The 27350-nt window shown below is 35.3% G+C and overlaps 1 protein-coding gene across 3 annotated transcripts in view; it reads left to right on the top strand.

Moving 5' to 3' along the window:
• Positions 1 to 26389, top strand: part of LOC136031023 (uncharacterized) — a 52503-nt gene extending 26114 nt beyond the window's left edge. For 2 of the 3 annotated variants that reach the window (XM_065710203.1, XM_065710202.1), the window contains exons 5-7: positions 13361 to 13612; positions 22607 to 23138; positions 26178 to 26389. In XM_065710203.1, coding sequence (XP_065566275.1) covers positions 13445 to 13612; positions 22607 to 23138; positions 26178 to 26374 — 897 coding nt within the window. In that variant the 5' untranslated portion in view covers positions 13361 to 13444 and the 3' untranslated portion in view covers positions 26375 to 26389. The remainder of the gene's footprint in view (positions 1 to 13360; positions 13613 to 22606; positions 23139 to 26177) is intronic. The other variant, XM_065710204.1, reaches the window with a different exon arrangement.
• The last annotated feature ends 961 nt before the right edge of the window (positions 26390 to 27350 follow it).

The raw sequence follows: 27350 nt of genomic DNA, 5'->3' as shown, positions 1-27350 counted from the left end.
AAGCAATGCTAAGTTCTTTACGTTATTTAGATTTTTTTTCACGTTATTTTTTTTTTTTTTGGCTAAATGGCTTTCTCGTAGTTTTGATCGGACGATTTTGAGAAAAAAATTGCGGGGGGTGGAGCCCCAAAAATTAACCCAATTTTTGATAATAAGGGGAACACCTTCATAACATATAGTCATCTTAATGAAAATCACACCATCATATTTAGTATGTCAGATAATTATACTGTAAAGGTTTCAAGCTCTTGTATACAAATAAATAAAATAAAACAAGTTTTTTCAACTGAAAGTAAGGAGCAACTTTAAAAATTAAAGTAAAAAGAAACACTAGGTATATGAAGAAGGCTGCCTTCTCCTCAACACCTCGCTTTTCACGCTAAAATTTTTGGTACTTTTGAAAAAAAAGCTTCTTATTGTTCCAGTTAAACGACCCTCGTGTTTCAGGAGTCGTTCTGAAGGAATTGGGAAAAAATTCCAATTTTAGCGTAAAGAGGAAGGTATTATTATCTAATGTCTGATCGTTTCAAAATAATCACAGGAAATCTAGCTCCATCTCCATAGATAAATACCCTCCCCACTGATATATCATCAAGACAATTTAATCCCAGTGAAAGGCTCCACGCGTAAAATTGATACGGAAAAGAGAGCAAGAAATATAAAAATAATTTTGTATAGGAATTATGGCAAATTCACCAAATGTATGATTTCCTCTGACACGTTCAGCCCCTGGACACTTCCCTCCCCGTGGAAATTTCCCTCTTGGAAAACACCCCTGCAGAAAATTCGTCTTTCCACCCTAAAATGTATGCAGGCTTCTAAATAACAAATACTATGCTATAACTACATACTATAACTCGAAAACTTTTCCCGTTGAGCTTTGAGGGAGGGGTGTCATGTTATATCCAAAGGTATACTTATTGGGGGTTTTCTCTATGATAAATGAAATAGACGTCTCGAAATTTTAATCCGGCGATTTTGGAAAAAAGGGGAGATGGAGTGGGCCTAGTTGTCCTTCAATCTCTTTGGTCAATTAAGAAGGGCATTATAACTTTTAATTTCCTTTTGAATGAGCCCTCTCTTAATATTGTAGAGCCACCGGGTAAACATGATCATCCTGGGGAAAAAACAAACTTGCATCCATGATCTTTCTTCTGGCAAAAAAATACAAAACTATAGATTTTTGTAGATTTAAGCTTGGAACCTCCACACCAGGGTTCTCAGATACGCTGAAACTGATGGTGTGATTTTTAATATGATTCTACTACTTTCAAGGGGTGTTTCTGCTTTTTCTGAAAATAAGGCAACTTTTCTGAGGGTCGTTACCTTTGATGGGTAAGACTAAACTTAATGAAACGTGTTTTGATTTTATTTGGATTTTAATTTGTATCAATTGGTATCAAAGTTCTGTGTTTTACAGTTTAGGTTACTTTTGAGCCAGGGCGCTCCTTACTTACAGTTCCTTACTATGAAATTTTTAACAAGTGGGATTTTTTTTTGCCAGAAGTAAGATGATAGATCCGTGTTTATTTGTTCTTTTTTCTTTGTTTTTTTTTTCCCAAGGGATGGTTGGAACCACCGATCCTAGAAGATTGAGAGAACTCTTTTGAACGGTAACTATTGCTTTGGCTCGTATTAAAAGTAAAAGCTTATTGCGAAAAGAAACTTATGGGGATTTCAGAAAAAAAAGCAGAAAAGTGAAGCTCCTCAAAAGGTGTGTCAGATTAAAATGAAAAGCATACCATTGGAAATGTCATTGTCGAAAACCTTGAACAGATATATTACAGTGCCCTTCTTTGAAAAACAAGGAAAATCACTTCTTTTGTATGGGTAGCCCTGATCTGTCTCCCGTTGTTTTGTTCCTTTTTTTTATGCAGGGCAAGTGGGTTATCAGAACATTTAAAGAGAAATGTTTAACGTCTTATAAAAAAAATACTTCATATATTTATGAGCTTTTGCACTAAAGTTTTATTTTTGGAATATTTCTTAAGGGATTGGGCTATTAGACTATTAAATAAAAAACAAGTTGTTTTAACGGAAAGTAAGGAGCAACATTAAAATTTAAAACGAACAAAAATTACCTCGTAAATGAAAGTGGCTGCTTCCTCATCAACTATGTTCTTTACGCTAAAGTTTGACTCTTTCTCTTAACTCTACTTTTTAAAACAGTAAAAAAAAATTAGCGTAAAAAGCGGGGCGTTGATGAGGAAGCGGCCCCTTTCTTTTAAAGCCCCATATTATTCAGCTGTAAAGAAATTTCTCAGTACAGATACCATATCGGATTATTGGGAACACCGTTTCGAGGTTCTCGCAGTTCCAGTCTCTTTTTATTGATCAATCCCACTATTTTTCCTGTGAAGGGTTTACTTTTACATCTCCAAAGACCGCTTTGTTCATAAGATTTGTGTATAGTTTTTCAGCCTGCAGAATTGATTCATTAACACTGAAATTTCCTTTGAGAGAGACTTTGAAAATCAAAATAGCATGTAGAACGGCTCATTATTGTATGTCAGAATAGTTGCCTTCTTGTAGTGTGGGAAAAAAGAGGTTGCAACGCTGAAAAGGGTAAAATAACATATTGATGGCTATGAAACTTTTGTCTGATACATTGTACATCAAATTTGCTTTTAGTTTTGCGCTCAGTTATTCGTTTGACACTGGGATGGTGCTTCACATACAGGAAAACAAATATTTGCCAAGAGTTCAAGTTTTTTTGTTGAAAAACTGAAAAAATTGACACGAAATGTAAAAAAAACTAGTTTATTGTCGACCTGGAATATGCAACTTTGGATATGTTTTTGACCTTATTCTTCCTATAACATATCAAAATAATTTATGTTGCAAGTTGTGTGCAGCACTGGCTTGTTTGCCAGTAATACATATCAGTAACACCAGCACAAATAAACCTACTGTGATATTCCCCTATGTTTATAGGACTATATAAAATTAGTATTTTACTGAGAGCACAAAATCCAAGTAAAAAAGTATATTGATATAGGAGTTAAGAGAAATTGTGCAGCGTCATAACAACAAACTAATATATAAGGATTTCATAGTCTTACGCTGTATATGACATAATTAACTTTCAGCTTGTGTTCAAAATAGATTTCCCTAGAATGCTTTATTTTCATACTATACCTTTTTGTTGTTTAGTGTTTTCAGTAAAGTGCAAGTTTTCTATATCCTTCAAACGTAGTGAAGCATTATTAGTTGGTTTATTTTTACTAGTTTTTGATCGTATAGATTTAGGTAATGAGAAGGGGTCAACCCTTCTTGTTTACCTACTAATTTATGTTTCCTTTGAGTTTTTATTAATTTCAATATGCTTTAGCTCAAATATTAGACAAATTCAGGAGGTATTGTCATGGATCGTGGTATTCATCTGCACGTGCTATATGTAATATACATCTGCTATATGTAATGAACATCTATATGTAATATTAAATGTAGCATAGGTCGATAGCTTTGTAGTTGTATTTAAAGATGTCACTCGGAGGAATAGCTCGTATTTCATATTATTGATGAGACTCAGATTATAAATTCTATTGATAAAAATGGAAAATTAGTTTTTTTTCTCCCTCAAACAAATGTTTTTCTTCCTTTTTCAGCAACAACACGCGATGTTCGTCGCAGAGTATAAAACCACCAGCACAGCAACAACAGCAATGGGGATACTGAAGGGTCTAAACTCAATATTATTTGACTGTCCTGGTCAATTCTTTGTCGAATTCTGCTAGGAAATTTTTTTTATGTAGTACCATACCTTTAGATTTAACATGACCCACCAGTCCCTGGGGATCGGTTTTTAAGTTATGAATTTGTGCCTTATTTACGTAGAATATTTTGTGCTTAAGCTGGAATTCAATGGTGATAATTTTACGGGGAAGGAAAGCTTGCATGGAGTAAATTTCTACAGAAAATTTTCCAGTGGAGGATTTCACAGGATTTCCACAGGATTTTTGTTTTTTTTATTTTCCTTACGGTAGCCTACTTTCTCTTTGCCAGCTCAATTTTGTATGCGAAGAGTGTCCGGAGGAAAGTTTTAGCTTGTTTTGATTTCGGGGAAAAAATTTTATGGAAGGGGGAATTTCCAAAGTGATCAGAAAAACGATTAGAGCTTAAAGTCTTTTTTCAAATGAAAGTATACTAAGTCGTCTGCAAGAAATTTTACGAAGAATTGAGGGGATTTTTAACTAGGATGGAATGGTCCGGAATAATTTTAAGAGTTGTGTATTTTCGTGTGGGCAGGGAGGGCTTTCAAGGGAAGAGTTTCTCCTGAGGGGTGATTATTCTTCGTACAGGATGAGCTAGATTTACTTGTATTATTCGAAAAATGATTAGAAATTACACAATTTTTTCAACTGGAAGTAAGGAGCAACACTAAAATTCAAATGATCAAAAATTATTCCGTATATGAAGAGTTTGTCCCCTCCTCAATAATTTACTCTTTACTCTAAAGTTTGACAATTTGACTCAATTTCTTTTCAACAACTTCCGAAACACAGGAGATACTCGTGAAAATTTAGATTGAAGAGCAAGGTATTGAGGAGGGGTGCAACCCCTTCATATATGGAATGATTTCTGTTCGCTTTGAATTTAGTGTTGTTCCTTACTTTCAGTTGAAAAAACTTGTTTTACTTATTTAATAAATTTAAAATTGCATAGTTCGGGAATACAATTCTGTGTTTTTAAGTTGTTTTTTTTATAATTTATTTCGATTTTTTTATAGTAATGTTTTCAAAAGTAATGTCTTTTAAGTAATCTTTGTTATATCCTGAATTTTGACCAATAAATGACCATTCAGTGAAATTATGTGTTTACTAGGGTTTCCAAAAGCTCGAATAATTCTCCGAATCTCCATTTGAAGCTTGAGTGAAATTCAATTCTACTGCCTTTGATTGGAAGTACAATGTCTGGTTGGGTCCAAATCATCCTACATCCCTGTAGATTTCTCCTCAAGATTTCTTTAGGCAACTATTGAAAGCTGGGTCTACTTTGGCGAATCTTACAGTGACATCATTGACCCCTGTCTCAGCCCAATTAATAGCCACAAAAAGACTATCACTCCTACAGACCAGGATGCTGACAATTCAGCATTTCCTCAGAAAAAGCGAGGCTTTTTACAGGAGTTCCAATTCAAATAAATAGGGGTGGGGGGTGGGGTTTACTTTTGTTAGAGAACTATCTAGCGGAGCTTTCTTATTGTATTTTTCTGATAAATAATACTAAAAAAGAATTTCAGCGCTATTTTTCAATATGAGGGAACAGGGCAAGCTTATAAAATTCTTTTTTATGAAAATACTAGAGCCAATAATTTAATAATTTCGTGGCGATGCAACATTGGAATTCCTATTTTTTTGCTGTCACTGGCATTGCTTCAAAAGCTTAACCTGAAAGGATATAAATTGGAAAGGATAAATAAAAAGAGTAATAAAACTACGAATAATGTTAAAAATTTGCCAATCCTTTGAAATTTTCGTAAATTTTTTTAATACTATTTCCTATTTGACTGCCCTTTTCAACTCTTTGTCAAATTCTATTAGAAAAATTTTGAGATAGTACTATACCTTTAGATTTAACATGACCCACCAGAGTCCCTGGGGATCGGTTTTTAAGTTATGAATTTGTGCATTATTTACGTAGAATATTTTCTATTTCTAAGTAGACAGACATTATTTTTGGGGGGATTGAGATTTTATGCCTGGGCTGGAATTCAATTGGGATAGTTTTACGGCAAAGGAAAACTTGCATGGATTACATTTCTACAGAAAATTTTCCACTTGGGGATTTCTACAGGATTTTTTTTTAATTTGTCTTACGCTACTTTCTCTTATTTCAATTTTGTATGCGAAGAGTGTCCAGAGGAAAGATTTAGCTTGTTTTGAATTCGGGGAAAAATTTACATGGAAGGGGGAATTTCCGAAATGATCAGAAAAACGATTAGAGCTTAAAGTCTTTTTTAAAATGAAAGTATACTAAATCGTCTGCAAGAAATTTCACGAAGAATTCAGGGGATTTTTCACAAGGATGGAATGGTCCGGAATAATTTTAAGAGGGGTGTCTTTTCGTGTGGGCGGGGGGGGGCTTCCCACGAAAGAGTTTCTCCTGAGGGGAGGTTATTGTTCGTACAAGATGAGTTAGATTTACTGGTATTATTCGAAAAATGAAAAAAGAAATTAAACGATTTTTTTCAACTGAAAGTAAGGAGCAACACTAAAACTCAAATGAGCGAATATTACTCCGTATATGAAGAGTTTGTCCCCTCCTCCATAAATTACTCTTTACTCTAAAGTTTGACAATTTGACTCAATTTCTTTAAAACAACTCCTGAAACACAGGAGCCACTTGTGAAAATTTAGATTGAAGAGCAAGGTATTGAGGAGGGGTACGACCTCTTCATATATGGAATAATTTCTGTTCGCTTTGAATTTAGTGTTGCTCCTTACTTTCAGTTGAAAAGACTTGTTTTACTTATTTAATAGTGTAGAATTGCATAGTTCGGGAATAACACTGTGTTTTTAAGTTGTTTTTTATAATCTATATCGTTTTTTAGTGAATTTTGACCAATAAATGAACATTCAGTGAAAATATGTGTTTACTAGGATTTCGAAAAGCTCGGATAATTCTCAGAATATCCATTTGAAGGTTGAGTGAAATTCAATTTTACTGCCTTTGATTGGAAGTACAATGTCTGGCTGGGTCCAAATCATCCTACATCCCGGTGGAGTTCTCCTCAAGATTTCTTTAGGCAACTCTTGAAAGCTGGGTCTACTTTGGCGAATATTACAGTGACATCATTGACCCCTGAGACAGGGGTCAATGATGTCACTCCTACAGACCAGGGTGCAGACAATTCAGCATTTGCTCATAAAAAGCGAGGCTTTTTTACGGGAGTTCCAACTCACATAAATAGGGGGGCGGGTTTTACTTTAGTTAGAGAACTATCTAGGGGAGCCTTCTTATAGTATTGTTCTGATAAAAAATACTAAAAAAGGATTTCATTAGCATTGTTTCAAAAGCTTAACCTGAAAGGAAATAAATTGGAAAGGATAAATAAAAAGAGTAATAAAACTACGAATAATTTTAGAACTTTTTCTGTAAATTTGCCAAACGATCGAATAATCTAAATAATATAAATTTGCCAATAGATGGAAGAATACAAACATCAGTAAAAAAAATACTTGAATTGTACCACGATTTTGTAAAATGTACCATATTTTGTGGGATTGTACTAAATTATAGTAGAGGTAAATTGTACAAAAATGGTACAGTTGTACCATGTTTGGTATCATTGCACTAATTGGCTAGGAGATTCTGATTTACATGAATGAATCTTAAAAACATAAATAGAGACCAACATTGTGCATAATTAATAAAACAATTAATAAAACAATAAAGGAAATGATGAAAGTGAGGCGCATTGGGAAAGTGAAGACGATCCAAATAAGCTGTGGTGTATTTGCCAGACGCCACATAACAATCGATTTATGGTTTGCTGCGACAGTTGTGACGAGTGGTATCATGGCCAATGCGTCGGAGTTACAAGGATTCTCGGTAAGTATGGAGCAGATTTGTACCACCTCTATCAAAAAGTGCCCCCCCCCCCAAAAAAAAAAAAATAAAATACAAAAATACAACTCCCTTTAGCCCCCCCAGAGGGTCGAATGGGGAAAAACGACTTTATCAAGTCAATTTGTGCAGCTTCCTGACACGCCTACCAATTTTCATCGTCCTAACATGTCCAGAAGCACCATACTCTCCAAATCACTGAACAACTCCCCCAAAGAGAGCGAATCTAGTACGGTTACGTCAATCACGTATTAAGGAGAGTTGCTTATTCTATCCACCAAGCTTCATCCCGGTTCCTCCACTCCAAGTGTTTTCCAAGATTTCTCACTCCAACTCCCCCAATGTCAAAAGATCTGGTCAGGATTTGAAATAAGAGCTCTGAGACATGAATTCCTTCTAAATATCAAATTTCATTAAGATCACCTATTCGTAAGATAAAAATCCCCAAATTTTCACGTTTTCCAAGAATTCCGGTTTCCCCCTCTAACTCCCCCCAATGTCACAGTATCTGGTCGGAATTTAAAATTAGAGCTTTCAAGCACAAGATCCTTCTAAATATCAAATTACATTAAGATTTGGTCACCCTTTCGTAAGTTACAAATACCTAATTTTTCCAAATTACCCCCCCCCCCCCTCCACCAAAGAGAGCAGATCTGGTCGGGTTATGTCAGTCAAGTATCTTAGACAGGTCTTTATTCTTCCCATACAGTTTCATCCTGATCTCTCCGCTTTAAGTATTTTCTAAGATTTCCGCCACTCCCCCCAATGACGCTGGATCTGGTCGAGATTTAAAGTAAGAGATCTGAGTTACGAGGTCCTTCTAAATATGAAGTTTCATGAAAATCCGAACACTCCTCGTAAGTTAAAAATACGTCATTTTTTCTAATTTTTCAGAATTATCCCCCCCCCCCCAATAGAGCGTATCTGTTCCAATTATGTAAATCACGCATCTAAGACTTCTGATTATTTTTCCCATCAAGTTTCATCCCGATCCCTCCAATCTAAGCGTTTTCCATGATTTTAGGTCCCCCCCCAAAAAAAAATTCCTCCAAATGTCACCAGATTCAGTCAGGATTTAAATAAGAGCTTTGAGACACGATATCCTTCTAAATATCGAATTTCATTGAGATCTGATCCCCCGTTCGTAAGTTAAAAATACCTCATTTTTTCTAATTTTTCAGAATTAACCCCCCCACCCCAACTACCCCAAAGAGAGCGGATCCGTTCCGGTTATGTCAATCATGTATCTAGGACTTGTGCTTATTTTTCCCACTCTAAGTGTTTCCCAAGATTTTAGGTTTCCCCCTCCCAACTCCTCCCAATGTCACCAGATCCGGTCGGGATTTAAAACAACAGCTCTGAAACACCATATCCTTCCAAACATCAAATTTCATTAAGATCTGATCAACTGTTCGTAAGTTAAAAATACTTCATTTTTTCTTCTTTTTTTCCGAATTAACGGGCCCCCACTCCCCCCAGATGGTCAAATTGGGAAAACGACTATTTCTAATTTAATATGGTCCGGTCCCTGATACGCCTGCCAAATTTCATCGTCCTAGCTTACCTGGAAGTGCCTAAAGTAGCAAAACCGGGACCGACAGACTGACAGACAGATTTTGCGATTGCTATAGGTCACTTGGTTAATACCAAGTGCCATAAAAACGTAGATTTTAATGAAAAACGATAGTTTCCAAAATTGATCCATTAAAAGCTGTACTTTATCTTGACAAGGGGGAGGGATAAACGACCAAGGATAATTCTATTTTGCTGTGGAAACGCTCTCTTTCCAAAAAAAACAACAACAAAAAAAACAGTACAATTGCTAATTACTTCAAAGAGGGTAAAAAGTTAGACAGAAAATGGGTTAATAATTGGGCAAAGACTTGACTGGATAATTTCATGCTGTAAAATCCCCCAAAAAAGGCTTCAAACATGTATCTAGATTCTTAATAAATGTCCTAATTTTGCCAGAAATCCCATGAAACCATGAGGAAATTACACATTTCACAATTTTTTTTTTTTTGGGGGGGGAAGGGCCCGAAGGCCCCTCCCCCTGCGTACGTGCCAGCATAGGATCCTGTCTTGAATATACTTGTCCTGTCTGACACCCTAGGTTGACCAAAGACGAATGTCTTAAAATTGAAAGTATTCAAAAAAGAGCAATAAAAATTTAAAAAAGATTAAATTAAAAAAAACAACTAAAGTTTGACTCTTTCTCTCAACTCTTCTTTTTAAAACAGTAAAAAACTTTAGCGTAAAGAGCGGGGCGTTGATGAGGAAGCAGCCCTTTACATATACTAAGTAATTACTGTTCATTTTAAGTTTTAATGTCGCTCTTTACTTTCAGTTGAAAACACTTGTTTTTTTCAAATTTAATTTCGGAACATTTTTGAATCAATGCATGTTTTGATTTTGGCTCTCCGCAGAGGAATAATTAAAACGAAATTTGCTTTTTTTTTGCCTAAATTGCTTTCTCATAATTTTGATTGAATGATTTTGAGAAAAAAGAGCAGAGGAGGAAGCCTTGTTGCCCTCCAATTTTTCGGTTAATTAAAAGGGCAACTAGAACTTTTAATTTTTTACGAATCTTTTTATTAGTAAAAGATATACATAACTTATAAATTAGCTTACGTAAAGAACCTTTTATTCTCATGTTTTTATTACATATATGAGAAGGTTCGCCCCCTCGTCAGTACCTCTCTCTTTACACTAAATCTTAAATTTTGTCCCAATTCATTAAGAATGACCCCTGAATCACAAAAGCAGTAGAATAAATAGTTGACATTACTAAAAATACTTTAGTGTAAAGAGCGAGGTATTAGGAAGAGGTGAGCCCCTCATATGGGTAATAATTTCGGTTCGTTTTAATGCTGCTCCTCACTTCCAGATGAAAAAAAACTTTTTCATAATTATTTTTTCATTGTTTTTTTTAAATAATGCTTATGAATCCTGCGCTCCCTTCATGGAAATTTTCTCCCCCCCCCCTTATGCGTAATAATCTCTGTTCGTTTTAAGTTTTATTGCTGGTTCTTACTTTCAGCTGAAAAAACTTTTCATATTTATTTTTTCTTTTTTTTAAATAATACAAGAAAATCCTTCGCCTCCTTCACAGAATTTATCTTCTCCCATGACATATTCCTCCAAGGGAAGATCTTCCCACGTAGACCCCTCACCTCACCCCCCCCCCTTCCGCCAAACCTAAAAATCCCCCTGAAAATGTCTGTACACTTCCAATAACCATTACTGTATGTAAACACTGGTTAAAGTTTTTAACTAGTATCCCCTCCTTCGGGGACTATGGGGGAGTAAGTTAGCCTAAGGACATAATTATTATGTTTTTCGTCTCTGCTGAACAGAATGGTTATCTCAAAGTTTTTATCCATTGATTTTGTGAAAAAAATGAGCGTGGAAGGGGGCCTAGGTGCCCTCCAATTTTTAGGATCACTTAAAAAGGGCACTAGAACTTTTAATTTGCGTTAGAATGAGCCCTCTCGCGACACTCTAGAACCACTTGGTCGATATGATTACCTCTGGGGAAAAAAACAAAAACAAACAAACACGCACCCGTGATCGGTATTAAAAATAAAAAAAACTCCACATTTTTGTAGATAGGAACTCCTACAGTAGGGTTCTCTGATACACTGAATACGATGGTATGATTTTCGTTAAGATAATATGACTTTTAACGTGTGTTTCCCCTATTTTCCAAAACAAGGAAAATTTTCTCAGGCTCGTAACATTTGATAAGTAAGATTAAATTTGATGAAATTTATATATTTAAAATCAGCATAAAAATCTAATTCATTTTATGTAAGAGTAATAGTGGTAGTAATAGTAGTAGCGCGTAAACATTTCGTTTTTGGTAAATTGGTGATTTCTCTTTTCATTTTCGTAAGGTTCAAAATTAATACACTTAGTCGTTCCTGAGTTACACCCTTTTGATAATCCCTCATGCGAATAACGTGTGTTGATTTGTTTCAACACTCCACTATTTTTAGAAAGGCTCATCTCAATAGCCTGCGTCTTCTTGGAAAGTATGGCTGAAGGGAATTTGGCATCCAAAAAGACATAATTACGAGAGCTTTTAACAATGTTGAACAAAATATTTTTCTCGAAATTTTCATTAGATTTGTTTTTGGAAATGATAAACGAGGGGGAGAAGGGGGCTCATTCATTTTTTATTATTAGAATGGGAACTACAACTCCCAGATTTTCTAATCACATTAGCCCCATCCAAAGTTTATATCCTCAGGGTGTAACTTATAATTTTTGCCCCTGGGCTCTGGGTAGGGGGGTATCAACTCTGAAGAAATTTTATATGTTCTTGAACTATTTTTAACAGCATTCTTGAATTTTATATTAGATACGTTTAGGGGAAATAGTGCTTTGTGGGGGCACTAGCTACCCTTCATCAGTTTTGACCCTCTAAAGGGAGCTAGAACTTTAAATTTCCAATCAAATGTGCCTTCTATAAAGTTTATTCGAACACCCCTTCCATAAGAACCTTATATGGTCCAGAGCATAACTTATAATCCTTCGGCAGGAGTTGTTTTTCAACCCTGAGCACCTTGTTATATGATCTTTTGACTATTTTGAATGAAATAGCTGTTTCAAAATTTCTCTTAGATACATTTGGGTTAAAGAATACATGGGGAGGGTTAGCTACCCTCCGATCAGTTTTGACTCTTGGGAACTATATCTCTTGATTTTCAAATGAATGAGCCCTGTAAAAATTTCCTATGATTATCTTTTTCCATAAAAACCTTATATGCTAACAATATGAAATTAGTCCAGCTTATAGCATTTACTGCAAAGGCTTAGGGGGAAGGTATCATCCCCAAAAACATAATTACTGGACTACTGAATTTTGTTGAACAAAATGAACATCGTAAGTTCTGATTAGATGTGCCTAGAGATATGATGGGCGTGACGCAGTGCCTTCCAATTACTTTTGACTCTCAAAAATACACCAGAACATTCAATTTTCAATCGAATTAGCTCCTTGTGAAGTTTCTACGGCAACTCTTTCTGAACGAAGTGGCCAGGTCAGAAGTTAGAAAATGTATTTTTTCCTTTTTTTTACATAATCAAACAGTTTGTAGTAATGAACTGTAAGTAAGGAGCGACTCGGCAAAATAGTAGCCAAAACTCTAAAAGTGGGATTTTAATGTCAATAGATACATTAAAAGAATCAGCTTATTATGTTGATTACAAATATATAAGATTCATAAAGTTTAGTTTTACCCATAAAAAGTTACGAGCCTGAAATAATTATCCTGCTTTTTGAAATAAGGGGAAACACCCCCAAAAAGTAACACAATAACTCAATCAGATTCAGCGTACCAGATACCCCTACTGCAGAAGTTTCGAGCTCTTATATGCAAAAATGTGCATATAGCCTGAGGAAAGTTTTAGCCTGAGGAAAGATGTGTGTTTTATTTTGTTTTTCCAAGACGTTTTATTTTGTTTTTTTCAAAGATGTTTTTTGTTCAAATTTTGTTTTTTCGAGGACCATTTAAAAATGGTCTTCGACGATAGGGAGAGGGTGCATTCGAACAGAAATTAAAAGTTCTAGTGCCGTTTTTAAGTGAGCAAATAGATTGAAGGGCGACTGGGCCCACTGTTTGAAGCCCAATGACAAAGTTTTTGAAGAAACTGAATTTCAGAAGGAAGACAGGGGAGGAAGGGGGACTAACACAACTAAAGTTTTCCCACCCACTACCTCATAGCAAATTAGGCCCGTGCTTGTGACTTTGTTGTTGGCTTTTTCCGTTTATTGTTTATTTTTCAGAAGAAGCTATGAAATCCGATCAAAAAGATCGTCTAAAAGGCAAAATAAAGAAGGGGGAAGAAAAAAATAAGAATCTTGAAGGAAATGATGAAAGTGAACATGGTGAAAGTGAGGCGCATTGGGAAAGTGAAGACGATCCAAATAAGCTGTGGTGTATTTGCCAGACGCCACATAAAAATCGATTTATGGTTTGCTGCGACAGTTGTGACGAGTGGTATCATGGCCAATGCGTCGGAGTTACAAGGATTCTCGGTAAGTATGGAGCAGATTTGTACCACCTCTATCAAAAAGTGCCCACCCCCCCCCCCAAAAAAAAAAATACAAAAATACAACTGCAGCGGGTTGGTTTCCAATCCCCTTTCAACTCATAAAAAAATGGAATAGAACTTTCAATTGTTGACGTAGTTTACATCCTCCATAGTCTTTGTGACAATGAAGCCGAGGTAGGAATCAGGAAAGGGAAATCGAAGAAAGGTCTTCCCAGAAAAATCCTGGAGATTGTGTATAAATTTTTACCTCCATCTGGGGCGTAGCTCCAATATTTGTATTCAAGAGAGAGCAAGAGGGGGCCCACCTCCGAATTGTCAATGAGCATGGGATATACTTGAGGGAAAGGAGTGAAGGTTCTGGTTCTATGTATTCTTTTCTTAATTTATTTATCTATTCCCTAAACAGATTTATTCTCTAGACAATTTAATCCTTTTGAAATTTATCCTGGACAGTAATCCTCAACATATCCATGCATAAAAGTGAGTTGGAAAGGAGAAAGCAAGACATAAGAAGAGTGTCGTATAAGAATTCTGGCAAATGCCCCCTTTGTAAAATTTCCCCTGAAAAATTAACTCCCTGAAAACTTCCCTCCTCGTGAAAAATTTCTCCCATTGAAAATCACACCAACACGAAATTGCCCCCTCCCCTCTATCCAAAAAATATATCCGTACTTCCCAATAACAAATACTATACGTAAACATTGAGCGAGTTTTGTAACTTAAAGACTTTTCCCCGGGACTTGGGGGTCATGATATCTGACAATATCTCCATATTGTCTCTTTATTTTCGTTGAATTTAGCACAGCCTCGCAAGCCTCGATTATGTTGTGCTATTCATTAAGAAATGTTTATTTCTAATAAAACTGTTCTACTACTACTACTACTACTACTACTACTACTACTACTACTACTACTACTAAAGGAATAGTTATTCGGCCTTTCAACTATTCTGAACAAAATAGCTAAGACAAAATTTCGATAACACGATTTTGAGAATAAGGGGCGTAAGGGGTTCTATTACTATACAATCTTTTGGTCATATAGAAAGGGCATTATGATTTTTCGTTTATGTTAGAATGAGCCCTCTTCTGATATTCCTGGACAACAGAGTCCATACATTCACCCATGAAAAAAAATAAACACATATCCATGACCTTTCTTCTGGCAAAAATACAAAATTCCACATTTTTGAAAATTGGAGCTTGAAAGCTCTACAGTAGACATCTCGGATACGCTGAACCTAATTGTGTAATTTTAAACAAGATTCTATGAATTTTACGTGGCGTTTCCCTTTTTTCAAAATTCAGGCACATTTTTTCGGGCTGATTGTCTCTGATGGGTAACACTAAACTTAATGTAACATATAGGTTTAAAATCAGAGTAATTATATTTTTTACAGTTCTGGCTACGATTAACCCAAGACGTTCCTTGTTTACAGTTTGTTAGCAAGTACTGTTTGATATCATATTTGATAGTCTAATACATGCTAAAATGGTGTTCAATGATTGACCAACCCTTCACTCTTCCATTCAAAAACTTTAGACCTCTTCCAAAACCAGTTTTAAATAAGGCTCAAATGGTTAATATCTGTAAATGTTTTTGGTGAAATTAGTGAGACGTGGATTTGCCCACTTTGCAGAGAAAAGAACGAAAATAATGGAAGAAAAGAAAATAACTGCAGGCAATCCAGGAAGTGCCCCAAAAAGCAGAAGCTGCTAGATCCAGGGAAGAGTAAAGATACTAAACTCTCAAACCAGGTAATTGCATAGATTTTGTTGGTATTATAATGGTGTTATAATTATGATAGTAGAAATTATTCTATAAATGAATGGCTTTGTTCCCTCCTCAACGTCCTACTCTTTACGCTAAAGTTTTTTATTGTTTTTAAAAGCAGAATCAAGACAAAAAGTCAAACTTTACCGCAAAGAGCAGGGCGTTGAGGAGTGGACAGTTCCTTTCATATACGGAATAAATTCTATTCGTTTTAAGTTTTAATACAGCTCTTTGCTTTCAGCTAAAAGAACTTGTTTTTGTATTTAATTTCTGAACGTTTTTGAATTAATACTGGTTTTGATTTTGGCTTATCGTACATGAATAATTAAAACGAAAGTTGCTTGTCAATTTTTGCTTTTTTGGCTAAATGGCTTTCTAAAAGTTGTGATTGGAAGATTTTGAGAAAGAAAGGGGGTAGAGGAGGCGGTCTAATTGCCCCCAGATTTATTTGGTTACTTATAAAGGCCACTAGAACTTAGAATTTTATTTACGAATGTTTTTATTGGTAATAAATGCACGTAACTTACAAATTCACTTTCGTAACGAACTTCTTTATTCGTATATTTTTATTACTTATATGAGTGGCTTTGCCCCTACGTCAATACTTCACTCTCTACACTAGACTTTGAATTTTTTTTTTCCAATTCCTTAAGAATGACCCCGGACTCACAAAAGCCATTTAATTGAAATAAATAGCTCTGTTTGTTATAAGTTTTAATATTTCTCCTTACTTTCAGTTGAAAAAACTTATATTTTTAATTTCATTTCTCACTCACAAAAGCCATTTAATTAGAATAAATAGCTCTGTTCGTTATAAGTTTTAATATTGCTCCTTACTTTCAGTTGAAAAAACGTAAATTTTTCATTTCATTTCTCATTTTTTTAAATAAAGCAAGGAAATTCCAACCAGAAATCCCCCATGATAAATTCCTACATGGAAAGATTTCAACCTATAGTCCCTCCCCCACCCCTCGCACCATAAAAAAATCCCCCTGAAACGTCTGTATACTTCCCAATAACATATACTTTAAGTAAACAATGGGCAAAGTTCCTTCTTCTATAAAAAGTACCTCCATTGAAAGATCCTCCTACGTGACCCCCTCCCTCTGACCCTCCCCCCATAGGAAAAAAACAAAATATGTGTATACTTTGAAATCACCAACAATATATGTAAACAATGGGCAAACTTCACAACTTTCAGTCCTTCCCCTGGGGACTCTGGGGATTAAGTCGTCCTCGAAGACATAGTTATTAGATTTTTTGACTATACTGAATAAAAAACCTGTCGTAAAATTTTGATCTGGTGACTTAGGGAAAAATAAGCGTGGGAGGGGGCCTACTTACCCTCCATTTTTGGCCGTTTAAAACGGGCACTAGAACTTTTATTTATTGTTAGAATGAGCCCTTCTCACGACATTCTAGGACCTCTGGGTCGATACGATCTCCCGTAGGAAAAAAACCCACATAAACATGCATCCATGATCTTTCTTCTGGCAAAAAATACAAAATTCTACATGTTTCAAACAGTTCGTGGTAACGAACAGTAGCAAGTAGCGGCCCGGCTCAATAGTAAACGAAAGTCTAAAAAACAGAATTTTGATACTAATCGATACATCAAAAGAATTAGGTTTTTATGTTCATTTTAAATATACAAGTTTCATCAAATATTGTTTTACCCATCAAAAGATACGAGCCTGAAAAAATTTGCCTTATTTTGGAAAATTGGGGAAAACACTACTTAAAAGTCATAGAATTGACGAAATTTTTTGTTTAATTTTTTAACATTTTTGAATTAATAAATGTTTTGATTTTGGGTCACCGCACATGAATTAAGTTTTTTTTGCTAACTGGCTTTCTTATATTTTCGTTAAGATTCTATGACTTTCAGGGGATGTTTCCCCCTTTTTTCTACAATAAGGCAAATTTTCTCAGGCTCGTAACTTTTGATGTGTAAGACTAAACTAGATGAAACTTAAATATTTAAAATTAGCATGAAATACAATTCTTTTGATGTAACTATTGGTATCAAAGTTCCATTTTTTAGAGTTTCGATTACTATTGAGCCGGGTCACTCCTTACCAGAGTTCGTTACCACGAACTGTTTGAAAACAAAACTCGCAAATTTTATTTGTGTTTTTCTTTGGCTAAATGGCTTTCTCTTATTTTGGATCGGAGGATATTGAGAAAAAAGGGGTGGGTAAGGGGGCCTAGTCGCCCTCCAGTTTTTGGTTACTTAAAAAGGCAACTAGAACTTTCAATTTTTTACAAACGTTCTTATTAGAAAAAATATACGTAGGCTACCTTAAAAATTAACTTGAGTAACGAACTTCTATATTCGTATATTTTTATTACGTATATGAGGGAGTTTGTCCCCTTGTTAATACCTTACTCTTTATACTAAAGCTTAAATTTTGTCCCAATTCTTTAAAAATGACCCCAGAATAACAAAGGTCGTAGAACAAATTATTAAAAGTACTTTAGCGTAAAGAGCTTGTATTTAGGAGGAGATGAACCCTTCCTGTGCGTAACAATTTCTGTTTCTTTTTAGTTTTAATGCTGCTCCTTACTTTCAGTTGAATAAACTTTTTCATATTTATATTTTTATTGTTTTTTTAAATAATGCTATAAAATCCTGCGCCCCCTTCATGGAATTCCTTTCACCCTATGACAAAATACTCCAAGGAAATATCCTTCCACGTAGCTTCCTCTCCTTAACCTCTCCCCCCAACCAAACAAATCCCCCTGAAAACGTCTGTACACTGCCCAATAACCCTTACTGTGTGTAAACACTGGTCAAATGTGTAACTTGGAGCCCCTTCCCCAGGGACTCTGGGGGAGTAAGTCGTCACAAAGACATAGCTATTATGTTCTTCGACTATGGTAAACACAATTACTATCTCAAAATTTTGATCCGTTGACTTTGGGCAAAAAATGAGTGGGGGAGGGGGCCTAGCTGCCCTCCAATTTTTTTAGTCACTTAAAAAGGACACAAAACATTAAATTTCCGTTAAAATGAGCCCTCTTGCGACACTCTAGGAACACTGGGTCGATACTATTACCCCTGGGAAAAAGAAAAAAACAACAACAAATAATTAACATGCACATGTGATCAGTCGTCTGGCAAAAAATACGAAGTTCCACATTTTTGTGGATAGGAGCTTGAAACTTATACAGTGGGGCTCTCTTATACACTGAATGTGATGGTGTTATTTTCGTTAAAATTTCAAGTTTATATTGTTTTAAAAAGTAGAGTTGTGAGAAAGAGTCAAAATTTACCATAAAGAGTGAGCGTAAAAAACTTTAGAGTAAAGAACGACGTGTTGAGGAGGGGACAACCCCTTGCATATACGGAATAATTTATGTGTGTCTTAAGTTTTAATGTCGCTCCTTACTTGCAGTTAAAAACTATGTTTTTTATTTATTTAGATACAAGTTTGAAATCTCTACAGTAGGGTTTTCTGATACGCTGAATCTAACGGTGTAATTTTTATTAATATTGTATGACTTTTATAGGGTGTTACCCCTTTTTTTGAAAACAATGTAAATTTTATCAGGCTCTTGTGATGAGTAAGACTAACTTGATGAAACTCATATATTTAAAATCAAAATCAAAATTTGAATTTTCTTTATGTATCCATTGGCATTAAGATTCTTTTTTTTAGAGTTTCGGTTACTATTGAGCTGGGTCACTCCTTACTACAGTTCATTACCACGAACTATTTGAAACAGGTTTTCCTGAGATATAATCTAAGCATTTTTTTTTTCTGAAAACTAGGTTCCCTTCTTTCCAAGACTCTTCAAAAGATTGATGTTACTATTCAATTAAAAAAAAAATCAAGTTTTTTTTAACTGAAAGTAAGGAGCGACAATAAAACTTAAAACGAACAGAAATCATTCTGTATATGAAAGGGGCTGTCTCCTCCTCAACACCCCCCTCTTTGCGCAATAAATCAAGTCTTAGTAAATTGACAGTAAGGAGCGACATTAAAAAGTAAAACGAATGTAAATTATTCCGTATATGAAAGGGACTGTCCCATCCTCAACGCTCCACTCTTTACGCTTAAGTTTGACTCTTTTTCACAACTCTATTTATTAAAACAGTATAAACTTTAGAGTAAAGAGCGGGGCGTTGAAAAGGGGACACGCGGAATTATTCCAGTTCGTTTTAAGTTCTAATGTCACTTCTTACTTTCAGTTAAAACAAACATGTTTTTATTTATTTAATCTATGAACGTAGAGTCACAGGGAATCAGAGAGGCTTCTTTCATGCTGCCAAACCTTTACTTCTTGGTGACATAAAGTACTGCCTACCATATTTGCTACTTCATAATCCATACTTAATCCATTATTTCATATTTCCTCCACTGAACAATCTTAAAAATCTTACTTACCTGATAAGACCATGAACTTTTTTACTCATCTATAACGGCTTTTAGATAAGCTGATTTAAATAGTACGTTCCCAGAACCAAGCCATATTCACTAGCCTAAAGTTTCTTCGCTAAGAAATTACAAAATCTTCTCTAACTACAAAACTGTTAACGTTTCTGTTTACACCTTACCATCTCTTACAGTAAACTAGCTACACCTTTCTAATTTGTCGCTTTTCTGGAATCTCCATTTTTACAGAATTTGTATCTCTCACCCTTCTAAAATAAATTGATCAACCTCACTTTAACTGGCACTCGTAACTAGACTACTCTTTTTCCAACATCCGATTCAAGTTTCATTCTTGACAAATATTCCAGTAATAAATTTAACAACTTCCATAACTTCTTATCTTAATCTACAACTAAAGCTACATCATTCACGAACAGGAGAGTATGTATAGTTTGACTCTTTCTCTCAATTCTTCTTATTAAAACAGTAAAAAACTTTAGCGTAAAGAGCGGGGCGTTGATGAGGAAGCAGCCTCTTTCATATACGAAGTAATTTCTGGTCGTTTTAAGTTTTAATGTCGCTCCTTACTTTCAGTTTAAAAAACTTGTTTTTTTTTTTATTTAATTTCTGGGCGTTTTTGAATCAATGCATGTTTTGATTTTGGCTCTCCGCAGAGGAATAATTAAAACAAAATTTGCATTTTTTTTTTTTTTTTTGGCTAAATGACTTTCTCATAATTTTGATCGAATGATTTTGAGAAAAAAAGAGCGGGGGAGGAAGCCTAGTTGCCCTCCGGTTTTTTGGTTAATTAAAAAGGCAACTAGAATTTTTGATTTTTTACGAATATTTTTATTAGTAAAAGATTTACGTAACTTATAAATTAGCTTAAGTAAAGAACTTTTGTATTCTCATATTTTTATTACATATATGAGGGGGTTCCCCCCTTGTCAGATCCTCGCTCTTTACATTAAAGCTTAAATTTTGTCCCAATTCATTAAGAATGACCCCAGAATCACAAAAGCTGTAGAATAAATAGTTGAAATTACTAAAAATACTTTAGCGTAAAGAGCGAGGTATTAGGAGGAGGTGAGCCCCTCAAATGGGTAATAATTTCTGTTTGTTTTAAGTTTTAATGCTGCTCCTTACTTCCAGCTGAAAGAACTTTTTCATATTTATTTTTTCATTTTTTTTTCTAAATAATGCTAGTAAATCCTGCGCTCCCTTCATGGAAATTTTCTTCCGCCATGACAAACTATCGATGGAAAGTTCCCCAGCATATCCCCCTCTTCTCAACCCCTCCCCCAACCAGAAAAATCCTCCTGAAAACGCCTGTACACTTCCCAATAACCATTACTATATGTAAGCACTGGTCAAAGTTTGTAACTTGTTGTAACTCCCACGGGGACTGTGGGGGAGTAAGTCGTCCCCAAAGACATAGTTATAAGGTTTTTCGACTACGTTGAATAAAATGGCTATCTCAGAATTTTGATTTGTTGACTTTGGTAAAATAATTAGCTTGGGAGGGGGCCTAGGTGCCCTCCAATTTTTTTGGTCACTTAAAAAGGGCACTAGAACTTTTCATTTCCGTTAAAATGAGCCCTCTTGCAACATTCTAGGACAACTGGGTCGATACGATCACCCCTGGGAAAAAGAAAAAAAAGAAAACAAAAAAACAAAAAAACAAATAAACACGCATCCGTGATCTGCCTTCTGGCAACAAATACAAAATTCTACATTTTTGTAGATAGGAGCTTGAAACTTCTGCAGTAGGTTTCTCTGATACGGTGAATCTGATGGTGTGATTTTCGTAAAGATTCTATGACTTCTAGGGGGCGTTTCCCCCTATTTTCTAAAATAACGCAAATTTTCTCAGCCTCGTAACTTTTGATGGGTAAGACTAAACTTGATGAAACTTATATATTTAAAATCAGCATTAAAATGCAATTCTTTTGATGTATGTATTGGCATCAAAATTCTATTTTTTAGAGTTTTGGTTACTATTGAGCCGGGTCGCTCCTTAATACAGTTCGTTACAACGAACTGTTTGATTACTGTCACTAAGATAATGGATGAGACCAGCCAAACAATTGCCTTAGCATGCTTCACTATTATATTTGGTTTTGCATATTTGCTCGAAATGAACAAAAGATTAATAAAAAAAGAAAAAAAAATTAAATTAAATTTCAATTTAAAAATGTAAACATGGATGATGAAAATAGACATTGATTTCTGGCCAGGCACGTGTCTCGACATGGGATTCTAGCCAGACATGCAATTGAACGCCGCTTTATATCCTTTTTAATGAAGTCCATGCCTCATCACCAGCACGATCAAAACCATGATAAGCTTCTTGCAAGAGAAAACAATATTTTCCTAGGTGTCTACCCCTCTCCCCTCTTTCTCTTCTCTCACTCTTTCCGTCTCTCTCCCACTCTCTTTTTCTAGATGATATTGTCATGGAGCTGCTGAAGGAAATTAGATAAGCTTTTTTTTATTATTATTACCCTACTTTAGAACACAAACTACGACTCATACGCTATTTATTGAATACCCTCTTTTGAATTTTAGATGGAAGCATTACATTACACATAGACTATTTTTTTCACTTTTTTGTTCATTTCATAAATAATGAAGACGTCCATTTCATTTCTTTCTTTCTATTATTTATATTAATTATTATTCTTGTTCACTGCAACGCTATTCGTTATTGCAAGCTTCGATCTTTTATAAATTTAAAATAAATGCGTAGATCTAATACAAACAATGGATTTCTATAAAAAAAATGTATTTCCTTCTTATTGTAAGTTCTTTTCTTTTCTTTGAAGAATGATGTACCGGAATTGAAAAGTAGACTTGAATATGCCACTGGACGGCGGCAGCCAATCAAAACTACTGCCAAACGACTTGGAGCCACTCATGTCAAACCTATGGCATCGAAGCCTTCTGTTTATGGACAGCAGATAGCGCCTACTGCACAATTCGCTCCTCAACATAATATCGCCCCACAGCCTCCTACTTATGGACAACAACGTACTACTAATGCGACGCCTATTACGTCACTCCCTTCTCAGCAGGTTGCTCCTGCTCAACCCTCTCTTTATGGAAATCAGCGTCCATCGACTCCCTCAATTGTTTCTCAGCAAGCTCCACCGTTAATTACTTCTCAGCAAGCTCCACCGCCTATTGGTTCTCAGCAAGCACCGTCCATTCAAGCCATGCAACAGGCAGCATATGGAACTTCTGGATCCAGTACCTTTTTACCGGCTGCTCAAGCTGCGACGGCTTCTATGCCCGCTAAACCAGTGTTTCAACCAACTGTGCCTGTCCCAATGGCGCCACAGGCATTACCTACCTCAGGTTTGGCTTTATCAATTATTTTAGATCAATGGATTAATTATTTTAGATTTTTGTTATGTCTTCTGCCTTGGACGAAAAATCGAGTTCTTATTAGGAACTTTTTTGTTTCTGATATTACAGTTAAACTTGAATTATTGCACAGAAGGCTATCTAACACAGCTTGTGTCCGTATTCCTTCGTGTCTTATTAGGTTCTTGTACTTGTGAGTACACGAGTTCCTTCTAAATATGAACTTTCATTAAGATCCGATCACTCCTTGCTAAATTAAAAATACCTATTTTTTTCTAATTTCTAAGAATTAACCCTCCCCCCAACTCCCCAAAAAGAGCGGATCCGTTCCGGCTATGTCAATCACGTATTTGGGACTTGTGCTTATTTTTCCCACCAAGTTTCATCCCCATCCCTCCATTCTAAGCGTTTTCCAAGACTTTAGGTCCCCCCCAAACGTCACAGGATCCGGTCTGGATTTCAAATAAGTGCTCTGAGACACGATATTCTTCCAAACATCAAATTTCATTAAGATCACATCACTTCTTCGTAAGCTAAAAATACCTCGTATTTCAAATTTTTCAGAAATAGCCAATCCCCACAACTCCCCCAAAGAGAGCGGATCCGTTCTGGTTATGTCAATCCCTTATCTAGGACTTGTTATTATTTTTCCAACCAAGTTTCATCCTGGTCCTTCCACTCTAAGCGTTTTTCAAGATTTTAGGCTCCCCCCAAACTCCTCCAGATGTCACCAAATCCGGTCAGGATTTACAATAAGAGCTCTGAGACACGATATCCTTCCCAACATCAAATTTCATTAAGATCCGATCACTCCTTCGTAAGTTAAAAATAACTCATTTTTCTAATTTTTCAGAGATAAGCCTCCCCCCCCCCCAACTCCACCAAGTGAGCGGATCTGTACCGGCTATGCCAATCACTTATCTAAGACTTGTGCTTATTTTTCCCACCAAGTTTCATCTAGATCCCTCCACTCTAAGCGTTATCAAAGATTTTAGGTCCCCCCCCCCAATGTCACGGGATCCCATCGGGATTTAAAATGAAGGCTCTAAGAGACGATATCCTTCCGAACATGAAATTTCATTAAGATCTGATCACCCTTCAGTAAGTTAAAATGTATCTTATAAACCTAAATAAAAGACCAACATTGTGCTTAATTAAAGGTCATAAAGGGACATCCTGTTATTAAACAAGGAGATAAAATTCAGTGACCTAATTACCAAAGAAACCAATTACCAATTCTATTAAACAAACAATTAAAGTTGTACCTATAGCTTTAAAGTTAAATCAGTTTGAATTTGTCTGTTGGGGCAACACCATCAATAAATGGATCCTTCAATGTTAGAAACTTCAAATGGTGCAGGGGACGCTGCAGGGCAGGGTGGTTCAGTAATCATGGGCTCGCAAACAGGAAGTTCAGAATCACTTGACACAAATAGAGCAGTTTCTGCGATGTTTCCAGATGATGTCTCGGTTTCGTTCCCTATGGGAAGATTCCCAACTGGTACAGATCCGTTAAATGGGGCATTTCCAGGATTTGGTTCGCAGTTTTCGTCCCCTCAAGATTTACTAGAAGAGGGAAAAGAAGAGCCTTTTCTTACAAAAGTCAACAATGATTTTTCACTTCTGCAGCTTGGTGAGCCCTTTGTTTCTTGTTAAACATTTTTTTGCTATAAAAAGCCCCCTCAAAGAATCAACTTTCTACAATTTTATGCATCAAAATAGGCTATTCCTTCCCCACCCCCCTTCAAAAAGCTTAAAGAATTAAGAAGTACTGATTTTTATTCATATTTCAATACCAATACCCTTCCGTGATCACAACTGTTCTCTAATGATGGTATGTTTTTGCATCGGAAAACTGATTTCCCAAGCTAACTCCAGCTTCTTTTTTTTCAAAAAATACCACATTTTTTTCTGGATTTGAATGGCCAATAAGAAATCTTGAAAGTTGAACAATTTAAGAGATTTATGGGAAATTCCTGGGAGGGTGTAAAGAAGGAGACATGGCAAGTCAGCACTTTTAGGTGAATTACGGAATTCTGACTTGATTTAAAATATGTATTTAACGTTTTATTCTTTGGTAAGTGTTGTAATTTCTCTTTTTGTCATTAGTGTTCTTAGTTAAAAACTCTTAGCTGTTCTAATCAAGAATGATATCTTCCTTTAGAGTAAACTTAAAAATAGAGGCCTTTCGATTAGAGTTAAGAAATGACAATATTTCTCTGTCAATGTCAATAACCCAGCTTAATTAATTGTGATTAAATTTTTTTCATTTAAGCTTTTCTGAAACTGATGTATAGAAGCGGTTACCTTATTTTACCTCATCTCGAGATTTAAAGGGAATGGTAATTATACAAATTCAAAAATAAATTAGAAAAATATTTAAATCAATAATGATATGGCTACGAAGTAAAAATCTCTTTTAGATATTTAATTTTTATTATCTATTTTCAGTTTCGGTATTTTCAAAATTTAAAATTAAAGAGACACTGGAAATGAATAAGAATAAGATGAATAGTTTTTACTGTAAGTCTGAAAATATTCTGTCTATGTGTAACCCTTTCCCTTTTTCCAGAATTTAAAAATGACTGAGAGAAAAAATGTTTTTTTTTTCAAATTAAACTAATTTATATAGTTCAAGATTATTACATACTCTTGAAAAACTACCCCCCCCCCAAGCATGGAAAAATTGCAATATTTGGCAAAAAAAAATACTCAGGATTATTTTGTTAGTGCCTTAAATATAACAGCCTGAAATCCCTGGCTGAATGGTCGGTATCTGAGGCATATGAGCATAATGATTATCCGTTACTATGTAGTAAAATATGTTACGAAAAATTTAACCGTCGCTATAATTTGTACCATCAACCTGCAGAACACCAGCCCGCTGATTCCTTTATCACTTGTTTCATTTTTCAAAGGTAAGTGAATCACTTTTGCTTCAGACAAAATTTATGCTCACTATTGCCGTTATGGTTCTTTAAGTTCTTTTTTTCATCCTTTGGCGTTCAATAGAGCATTTCACTTTTTCAGATGACGAGCCTTGTCGTCGCCTACTGATTACTGCTCCCCAGGCGGTTAACCAGGAGAAATTGAATACCATGGTTAATGTGTTCACACCTGGACTGGAAAGGTTTTATAGAAAACCAAACACAACATCTCCGATTGTAAGTTTTCTTCATTATATTAAATTTTATTTGAATGATAAATTTATTTCTTTGACGTGTTAACACCTGGTTTAGACTGCTTTTATAATAGGACGGACTGCTTAAAATCACCAAGTGCAAGTTTTCTTCATTGCATTAATATTTTTTGTATATATAAAAAAAAATGTAATTCTCTAAGCAATGCTAAGTTCTTTACGTTATTTCGATTTTTTTACACATTATTTTTTTTTTCACATTACTTTTTTATACAATTAAATAAAATAAAACGTTTTTTTCAACTGAAAGTAAGGAGCAACTTTAAAAATTAAAGCAAACAGAAACACTAGGTATATGAAGGAGGCTGCCTTCTCCTCAACACCTCGCTTTTCACGCTAAAATTTTTGGTACTTTTGAAAAAAGCTTCTTGTTGTTCCAGTTAAACGACCCTCGTGTTTCAGGAGTCGTTCTGAAGGAATTGGGAAAAAATTCCAATTTTAGCGGAAAGAGGAAGGTATTATTATCTAATGTCTGATCGTTTCAAAATAATCACAGAAAATCTAGCTCCATCTCCATAGATAAATACCCTCCCCACTGACATATCATCAAGACAATTTAATCCCAGTGAAAGGCTCCACGCGTAAAATTGATACGGAAAAGAGAGCAAGAAATATAAAATTAACTTTGTATAGGAATTATGGCAAATTCACCAAATGTATGATTTCCTGACACGTTCAGCCCCTGGACACTTCCCTCCCCGTGGAAATTTCCCTCTTGGAAAACACCCCTGCAGAAAATTCGTCTTTCCACCCTAAAATGTATGCAGGCTTCTCAATAACAAATACTATGCTATGACTACATACTATAACTCGAAACCTTTCCCGTTGAGCTTTGAGGGAGGGGTGTCATGTTATGTCCAAAGGTATAGTTATTGGGGGTTGTCTCTATGATAAATGGAATGGACGTCTCGAAATTTTAATCCGGCGATTTTGGAAAAAAGGGGAGATGGAGTGGGCCTAGTTGTCCTTCAATCTCTTTGGTCAATTAAAAAGGGCATTATAAC

This window comes from Artemia franciscana, chromosome 9 (genome assembly GCF_032884065.1).
Source record: "Artemia franciscana chromosome 9, ASM3288406v1, whole genome shotgun sequence".
In the NCBI taxonomy this organism is placed as follows: domain Eukaryota; kingdom Metazoa; phylum Arthropoda; class Branchiopoda; order Anostraca; family Artemiidae; genus Artemia; species Artemia franciscana.
This window is presented reverse-complemented; position numbering and strand designations above follow the sequence as displayed.